The following is a 9,499-nucleotide window of genomic DNA, read 5'->3' on the forward strand; positions in this document are numbered from 1 at the left end:
GGCAGGTAGCCTAGTGGTTAGAGTGTAGAGGTGGCAGGTAGCCTAGTGGTTAGAGTGTAGAGGTGGCAGGTAGCCTAGTGGTTAGAGTGTAGAGGTGGCAGGTAGCCTAGTGGTTAGAGTGTAGAGGTGGCAGGTAGCCTAGTGGTTAGAGTGTAGAGGTGGCAGGTAGCCTAGTGGTTAGAGTGTAGAGGTGGCAGGTAGCCTAGTGGTTAGAGTGTAGAGGTGGCAGGTAGCCTAGTGGTTAGAGTGTAGAGGTGGCAGGTAGCCTGGTGGTTAGAGTGTAGAGGTGGCAGGTAGCCTAGTGGTTAGAGTGTAGAGGTGGCAGGTAGCCTAGTGGTTAGAGGGTAGAGGTGGCAGGGTAGTGGTTAGAGGGTAGGGGAGACAGGTAGCCTGGTGGTTAGAGTGTAGAGGTGGCAGGTAGCCTAGTGGTTAGAGTGTAGAGGTGGCAGGTAGCCTAGTGGTTAGAGTGTAGAGGTGGCAGGTAGCCTAGTGGTTAGAGTGTAGAGGTGGCAGGTAGCCTAGTGGTTAGAGTGTAGAGGTGGCAGGTAGCCTAGTGGTTAGAGTGTAGAGGTGGCAGGTAGCCTAGTGGTTAGAGTGTAGAGGTGGCAGGTAGCCTAGTGGTTAGAGTGTAGAGGTGGCAGGTAGCCTAGTGGTTAGAGTGTAGAGGTGGCAGGTAGCCTGGTGGTTAGAGTGTAGAGGTGGCAGGTAGCCTAGTGGTTAGAGTGTAGAGGTGGCAGGTAGCCTAGTGGTTAGAGTGTAGAGGTGGCAGGTAGCCTAGTGGTTAGAGTGTAGAGGTGGCAGGTAGCCTAGTGGTTAGAGTGTAGAGGTGGCAGGTAGCCTGGTGGTTAGAGTGTAGAGGTGGCAGGTAGCCTAGTGGTTAGAGTGTAGAGGTGGCAGGTAGCCTAGTGGTTAGAGTGTAGAGGTGGCAGGTAGCCTAGTGGTTAGAGTGTAGAGGTGGCAGGTAGCCTAGTGGTTAGAGTGTAGAGGTGGCAGGTAGCCTAGTGATTAGAGTGTAGAGGTGGCAGGTAGCCTAGTGGTTAGAGTGTAGAGGTGGCAGGTAGCCTAGTGGTTAGAGTGTAGAGGTGGCAGGTGGCAGGTAGCCTAGTGGTTAGAGCGTAGAGGTGGCAGGTAGCCTAGTGGTTAGAGCGTAGAGGTGGCAGGTAGAGCCTAGTGGTTAGAGCGTAGAGGTGGCAGGTAGAGCCTAGTGGTTAGAGTGTAGAGGTGGCAGGGTTGCCTAGTGGTTAGAGTGTAGAGGTGGCAGGTAGCCTAGTGGTTAGAGTGTAGAGGTGGCAGGTAGCCTAGTGGTTAGCGTGTAGAGGTGGCAGGTAGCCTAGTGGTTAGAGTGTAGAGGTGGCAGGTAGCCTAGTGGTTAGAGTGTAGAGGTGGCAGGTAGCCTAGTGGTTAGAGTGTAGAGGTGGCAGGTAGCCTAGTGGTTAGAGTGTAGAGGTGGCAGGTAGCCTAGTGGTTAGAGTGTAGAGGTGGCAGGTAGCCTAGTGGTTAGAGTGTAGAGGTGGCAGGTAGCCTAGTGGTTAGAGTGTAGAGGTGGCAGGTAGCCTAGTGGTTAGAGTGTAGAGGTGGCAGGTAGCCTAGTGGTTAGAGTGTAGAGGTGGCAGGTAGCCTAGTGGTTAGAGTGTAGAGGTGGCAGGTAGCCTAGTGGTTAGAGTGTAGAGGTGGCAGGTAGCCTAGTGGTTAGAGTGTAGAGGTGGCAGGTAGCCTAGTGGTTAGAGTGTAGAGGTGGCAGGTAGCCTAGTGGTTAGAGTGTAGAGGTGGCAGGTAGCCTAGTGATTAGAGTGTAGAGGTGGCAGGTAGCCTAGTGGTTAGAGTGTAGAGGTGGCAGGTAGCCTAGTGGTTAGAGTGTAGAGGTGGCAGGTAGAGCCTAGTGGTTAGAGTGTAGAGGTGGCAGGGTTGCCTAGTGGTTAGAGTGTAGAGGTGGCAGGTAGCCTAGTGGTTAGAGTGTAGAGGTGGCAGGTAGCCTAGTGGTTAGAGTGTAGAGGTGGCAGGTAGCCTAGTGGTTAGAGTGTAGAGGTGGCAGGTAGCCTAGTGGTTAGAGTGTAGAGGTGGCAGGTAGCCTAGTGGTTAGAGTGTAGAGGTGGCAGGTAGCCTAGTGGTTAGAGTGTAGAGGTGGCAGGTAGCCTAGTGGTTAGAGTGTAGAGGTGGCAGGTAGCCTAGTGGTTAGAGTGTAGAGGTGGCAGGTAGCCTAGTGGTTAGAGTGTAGAGGTGGCAGGTAGCCTAGTGGTTAGAGCGTAGAGGTGGCAGGTAGAGCCTAGTGGTTAGAGTGTAGAGGTGGCAGGGTTGCCTAGTGGTTAGAGTGTAGAGGTGGCAGGTAGCCTAGTGGTTAGAGTGTAGAGGTGGCAGGTAGCCTAGTGGTTAGAGTGTAGAGGTGGCAGGTAGCCTAGTGGTTAGAGTGTAGAGGTGGCAGGTAGCCTAGTGGTTAGAGTGTAGAGGTGGCAGGTAGCCTAGTGGTTAGAGCGTAGAGGTGGCAGGTAGAGCCTAGTGGTTAGAGTGTAGAGGTGGCAGCGTAGCCTAGTGGTTAGAGTGTAGAGGTGGCAGGTAGCCTAGTGGTTAGAGTGTAGAGGAGGCAGGTAGCCTAGTGGTTAGAGTGTAGAGGTGGCAGGTAGCCTAGTGGTTAGAGTGTAGAGGTGGCAGGTAGCCTAGTGGTTAGAGTGTAGAGGTGGCAGGTAGCCTAGTGGTTAGAGTGTAGAGGTGGCAGGTAGCCTAGTGGTTAGAGTGTAGAGGTGGCAGGTAGCCTAGTGGTTAGAGTGTAGAGGTGGCAGGTAGCCTAGTGGTTAGAGCGTAGAGGTGGCAGGTAGAGCCTAGTGGTTAGAGTGTAGAGGTGGCAGGGTTGCCTAGTGGTTAGAGTGTAGAGGTGGCAGGTAGCCTGGTGGTTAGAGTGTAGAGGTGGCAGGTAGCCTAGTGGTTAGAGCGTTGGGCCAGTAACCGAAAAGTTGCTTGATCGAATTCCCGAGCTGACAAGGTAAAAATCTGTCGTTCTGCCCCCGGAACAAGGTAGTTAACCCACTGTTGGGGGTAGGCTGTCATTGTAAATAAGAATTTGTTCTTAACTGACTTAAATAAAAGGTTAAATTAAAACTTTTACAATCCACTTGATATCTCTTCCTTCAACAAATCAATTGAATATTTGGAGTCGAACCTCTAAACTTTTCTCAGCTAATAATAACGTGCATGCGTGACCTACCTTGAGCCTGCCAGAGTCCAGGCGGAGTGCAGAGAGCAGGGGGTCCAGACAGTCAAACTCAGCCAGCACATGACTCTGAACTTCAGGCACTACAGGTAACATGGGCATGGTTACAGTCCTGACCAGCTTAGAGAGGAGGAGAGAATGGGATAGAGAAGGAGAGAGGGGGAAGGAAATGAGGGAGAGAGAATATATTGTTTATTTTCTGCTGTCACAGTACACAGACACTACACACACACACACACACAGACACAAACCCCCCTTGAGCAACAGATAAAAACAATTTAAAAAGCTTGGTAAAGGGGCTATTGAAAAAGTATTTCTAGAAGACTGAAGACTGACAGCGGTCTAATCAAACAAAAAAAAATATATATATATATATATATATTATTTTAATTTCACCTTTATTTAACCAGGTAGACAAGTTGAGAACAAGTTCTCATTTGCAACTGCGACCTGGCCAAGATAAAGCATAGCAATTCGACACATACAACAACACAGAGTTACACATGGAATAAACAAAACATACAGTCAATAATACAGTAGAACAAAAGAAAACAAAAAGTCTATATACAGTGAGTGCAAATGAGGTAAGATAAGGGAGTTAAGGCAATAAATAGGCCATGTTGGCAAAGTAATTACAATATAGCAATTAAACACTGGAATGGTAGATAGGCAGAAGATGAATGTGCAGATAGAGATACTGGGGTGCAAAGGAGCAAAATAAATAAATAAATACAGTATGGGGATGAGGTAGATAGATGGGCTGTTTACAGATGGGCTATGTACAGGTGCAGTGATATGTGAGCTGCTCTGACAGCTGGTGCTTAAAGCTAGTGAGGGAGATATGAGTCTCCAGCTTCAGTGATTTTTGCAGTTCGTTCCAGTCATTGGCAGCAGAGAACTGGAAGGTGACCAAAGTAGGAATTGGCTTTGGGGGTGACCAGTGACCAGGGTGCTGCTATGGTGACCAGTGAGCTGAGATAAGGTGGGGCTTTACCTAGCAGAGACTTGTAGATGACCTGGAGCCAGTGGGTATGGTGACGAGTATGAAGCGAGGGCCAACCAACGAGAGCGTACAGGTCGCAGTGGTGGGTAATATATGGGGCTTTGGTGACAATGTCAAAATGTAATTCTGTCATACACAATGCTGAGACAAAACACGGTTATGTTGTAGCCAGCCCTATTTAATCTGAGAAATGTATCATCCTGTGTAAATTGTAAAGATGCAGCTCAGCTAGCCATCTGTCTGCTCCTCGTTCATTAGTCGCCTAGAGTCGGCTAAGCCTCGGCTGCCTAGAGTCGGCTAAGCCTCGGCTGCCTAGAGTCGGCTAAGCCTCGGCTGCCTAGAGTCGGCTAAGCCTCGGTTGCCTAGAGTCAGCTAGCTAGAGTCGGCTAAGCCTCAGCTAGCTAGAGTCGGCTAACCCTCAGCTGCCTAGAGTTGGCCAACCCTTAGCTGCCCTCAACTTCCTAGTGTAGGTCCCTATACAATCTGTTTTTCTCAGTTCTTTCTCAAAATTACACTGTTTAAATCAAAATACAAAACAACATTGGACGTTCAAAGTCGACAACCATGCTTAAACCACATCAGGAGACCAATTTTGAGGTCTGGGAAGAAAGAAAAAAAATAGAAGAAAAGTTGCATTGTGTGTGTACAAGGTACAAGTGTGCATGCGGCCAGGGTTGCCAGGTCTAGCTAACGTATGTAGCCCAAAACCTGCTAAAAGGCCTGAAAAATAGCCCAGAGAGGAACTGCCATATTTATACAATAAACCATTTTTCCATAACGTTCCCGAGCCAATTAAGAAGACATATTGTAGTAACGACATCAGAAACAAATTTTGGTTTTCCTACAAACAAAAAACAAACATTGAGATGTATTTGAATATGTCGCAAGAGAAAAGATAATTTGCCCTAATTAAACTCGCTAGATTGTTTCCCATGAATGAATGTCAATGTAACTTGTTTGACTGCTATGATTAAGCAATAAGGCACAAGGGAGTATGGTATATGGCCAATATACCACGGCTAAGGGCTGTTCTTACGCATGACGCAATTTGTATAATGCTGTGTACTTCTCCCTTCACAGAACAGCGCAAACTGTCTCTAACCAGAATAGAAAGAGGAGTGGGAGGCCCCGGTGCACAACTGAGCAAGAGGACAAGTACATTAGAGTGTCTAGTTTGAGAAACAGATACTTCACAAGTCCTCAACTGGCAGCTTCATTAAATAGTACCCACAAAACACCAGTCTCAACGTCAACAGTGAAGAGGCGACTCCGGGATGCTGGCCTTCTAGGCAGAGTTGCAAAGAAAAAGCCATATCTCAGACTGGCCAATAAAATAAAAGATTAAGATGGGCAAAAGAACACAGACACAGGACAGAGGAACTCTGCCTAGAAGGCTAGCCTCTCGGAGTCGCCTCTTCACTGTTGACGTTGAGACCGGTGTTTTGTGGGTAATATTTAATGAAGCTGCCAGTTGAGGACTTGTGAGGCATCTGTTTCTCAAACTGGACACTCTAATGTACTTGTCCTCTTGCTCAGTTGTGCACCGGGGCCTCCCACTCCTCTTTCTATTCTGGTTAGAGCCAGTTTGTGCTGTTCTGTGAAGGGAGTGGTAGACAGAGTTGTATGAGATCTTCACTTTCTTGGCAATTTCTCTCATGGAATAGCCTTCATTTCTCAGAACAAGAATAGACTGAGTTTCAGAAGAAAGTTCTTTGTTTCTGGCCATTTTGAGCCTAAACCCACAAATGCAGATGCTTCAGATACTCAACTAGTAAAGAAGGACAGTTTTAACAGTTTTCAGCTGTGCTAACATAATTGCAAAAGGGTTTTCTAATGATCAATTAGCCTTTTAAAATTATAAACTTGGATTAGCTAACACAACGTGACATTGGAACACAGGAGTGATGGTTGCTGATAATGGGCATCTTTAGCCTATGTAGATATTCAATTTTTTTTAAATCTGCCGTTTCCAGCTACAGCCTGCCTCACTGCCTGACAGCCAGAAGCAACTAACAGTAGTATATATTTATGTTGAAGAGAAATGACATGGCGGCCGCGGTGCAACTTCAAAAATTAGCCCCAAAACCCGCAACCCATACACTTTCCCCTGTGACATATTTTTTCATGGTCTAGAAAACCGCGAACATGGCAACCCTGTACGCGGCACCAATCAGAGAGCGTTGTTTGGTTAGCGGTGTTACCGTAGTGCTCTGCAGTTTGTTAAAACGAAACGGCCACTGAATTGATCCAAATAATCAGGACACCATTCTGCCAGATATTAACCCTTAAACCCTAATCACACCGGGACTAGTATTATTATGTAATTATTACTCCAGCATGTACCTGTCATTTTTGTTGTTGCTTGTGTCTCACTGCTTTGCTTTATCTTGGCCAGGTCGCAGTTGTAAATGAGAACTTGTTCGCAGCTGGCCTACCTGGTTAAATAAAAGTAAAATAATTTTTTGCCCCCTAATTCACAATGGACCGTTAATGACGGAAGCCTGGATGCTATTCTAGGCGTGAAGATATTTGTCTTGTCTAGTGATAGCCTAATATTGGCCTTCAGTTCGGAGAAAGTCAAAATAATAATGTATATCAATAAGAATAATGAACTGTCTGTAACCTATGCAGACATTTAATTAACTGACTAATTTGGCAATTCATTGGCACAATATCGTCCACTTCATCTTTTAAAAGAGAAGTTTGGCACCTTTTAAAAAGAGAAGTAAGGCACTAGATATGTGACAAAACAGATCACTCATCTGTAGGCTACCGACATAACGCTTTGTTTTAAGCATACATCTGTTCCCATGTTTTTACACAAATTGTGTGCAGCATCTGTTAAAACTCTGTAATATCCCGCAAAACACTGGGACGACGACTCGCACGATATAAGTATTATCAGAGGACCTGGGAGTTAGAGCTGGGATAATAGCACAAATGACTGCCGTGGCAGATTCGGACGCGACTAAAATTACGGATGTGGATTGTATTCGTGCAAATAACTAAATGACCAGCCCGGTAAAATGTATCCCATCCCGCGATTCGTTTTACTGGGTGGAGGTCGAGTAATGGAATTATGTGCACGAGCCCTAAACGCCACCTCTGTTATTTAAATCCCGTCCGAATCTGCCATGGCAGTCATTTTTACGGCAGGACAGTAACAATTCCGGCCTGAATAACCTACAGTTTTTTGGGGGGGGCGAACTCCAAACTCCTCTGATAATACTAGTCCCGTGCGAATTGACATCCCTGTGTTTTGAGAGAAATGTCCGAGTTTGACAGGTGTTGCTCACCGGTTGAGCAAAAAAAAAACAATAACCGATTCGATAAAATGAACGAAGTGCTACGCATGAACTATTATATATGAATGGCCTACACGTATCAACTTTCACAGTGAATGCTTGTGTTTCTGTTTTGTGCGTGTGAATTGAATATTGTGCCATAATGCATCAGTAAAACATATTGCGCACATTTAATGCAACCCTTGCTGTTAATAGATTGCGAAGCAGCATACAACGTTTAGAAATGATAAATTACATCCATAGCCTTTAAAACGCATCTCAAGTGCAACTGCACTGTTTAGCTTACATCTGAAGGCCCGGGGGGCATTTGGGAAGTACTGCGGATCACTAAAATAACCAAATGATTATGATCACACTTCCTCAATTCAAACATTATTGCGACACCACACCAAAGAAGGTTTGGTTTAGACACTTGAGAGAGATAGAGAGAAAGGGTGGAATTCTCAGTGTAGCAGCCTGTTATCGCCTGGATTTATTGAAATATCTTCACGCCTAGAAAAAAGACAACTCCAGGTTTCTGTCTTAACTGTCAATTTTATGAAAACTAAAACTAGAAATAATTACAGGGGGAAGTTTGGGGAAAAAAAATATATCCCGTCCAAATTGTCCTCTGGAATAACGGACACAGACAGGAGCATTCCTGATCAGTTTCAGAAAGTTGCAGGAAAATACTGATGCATTTTCTAATAAGTTAATAAAAAAAGTTAATAAAAAAACATTGTTTGTCTATTTCCTACTAAGTTCAATACATTTTTGAATATTGTTTAATTCCCGTGTAATTTGTCTGGATTCCGTCTGCGTTTTCCCGCAACAGGGAAGTTTTATAGTGACCTACCAGTATTAGCCAACCCTCAGCTGCCTTCTGTCATATGACTCTCACCATCCTCCGCTCAAATGGAAACATCATGACTCCACTTTCCCCCCACCAGCTACCAAGAGTTAAAAAAAAAGATAACTGTAAAAAGCACTAATGCATATTAAGGGGGAAAAAACTTTTGAGAAATGATCAGCAAAAAAAATAAATAAAAACGTTTAATTTCTGAAACTAAGCTAAAGGGTTTTTGCTGTAAATGACTTTGAACCACCATATCTGACAACTAAGTTCCCTGCAAAAGAACTTGACAACAAAACTTTCACATTCCAACAATGCAGCCAGTTGCCACAGCTTACATTAGATAATGAAAGTAACACTTGCTTGCTGTGACAACTGTGTAGAGACTAAGTTAGGCTTTTGTTCACTTTACATTGAATTTAGTTGGCCATCTGAAAGTAACTGGTTTAGGCTTGATTTGAAAGCATTTGTAACCTTTAAAGGGGGGGTGTCGGTATAGGTGGTGTACGAATAAATGTCCTTTAACGATGGCAGGGCATCACGGGACCCTGCGTAGTGGGGAAAGTGCCTCCACAATGGGAAAAAAAATCGCATTTCTTCGCTATCTAAAGTGTAAAAACGCAAACTAAGTTCCGTTTATTTGTTTTTGAATAGTCAGCTTTGTGTCTGACTGACCATTGTCCATATTATCAACTGTTATTGTTGTTTTGATAGGTACACGTTAGGTTAACCAAGCGCTCTCGCTTGCGATGGGTAGGGAAAGTTAGCGAGCTAACGTTAGCGGCTAGGCAATCGTTTGTTTAGTTTTGTAACAAACTTACCAGGCATTACAGTCCCCGCTGTTTAAATCGCGATTCAATCTTCGTGATACACAGTTTACTATCAGTTCATGTCCTTAGCTGTGTGTGTTTAACTAACGTGAGTTGTTTACTTTCTAGCTAGAATGAACTGTCGACTCCTCCGCCTCCGGTTGTGATGGGACACACTTCCTGAAAAGTCTGAATTTACTGGTACTATTCTTTCAAGGAGGTGTGTCCCTACTACACTAGACTGTTCAGTACCCCCCCCCCCCAAAAAATAGTTTTATTTGACGTTTAAATCCACGAGTTCTTAAATGAATGTAACCATGGTCATTCGTTTGTCAGCTAAAATAAAAA

The 9,499-nt window shown here is 45.1% G+C and overlaps 1 protein-coding gene across 2 annotated transcripts in view; it reads right to left on the minus strand.

Annotated features, from left to right (window-relative positions):
• The window catches only part of hps5 (HPS5 biogenesis of lysosomal organelles complex 2 subunit 2), a 52,369-nt gene extending 43,012 nt beyond the window's left edge, over positions 1–9,357 (minus strand). Inside the window, exons 1-2 of one of the 2 annotated variants that reach the window (XM_090230994.1) lie at positions 9,164–9,357; positions 3,197–3,322 (exon numbers count right to left, since the gene is read on the minus strand). In XM_090230994.1, coding sequence (XP_090087120.1) covers positions 3,197–3,304 — 108 coding nt within the window. In that variant the 5' untranslated portion in view covers positions 3,305–3,322; positions 9,164–9,357. The remainder of the gene's footprint in view (positions 1–3,196; positions 3,323–9,163) is intronic. The other variant, XM_090230995.1, reaches the window with a different exon arrangement.
• Positions 9,358–9,499: the final 142 nt, after the last annotated feature.

The sequence above is a fragment of the Oncorhynchus mykiss genome, chromosome 4 (assembly GCF_057628025.1).
Source record: "Oncorhynchus mykiss isolate SJ-2025 chromosome 4, ASM5762802v1, whole genome shotgun sequence".
In the NCBI taxonomy this organism is placed as follows: domain Eukaryota; kingdom Metazoa; phylum Chordata; class Actinopteri; order Salmoniformes; family Salmonidae; genus Oncorhynchus; species Oncorhynchus mykiss.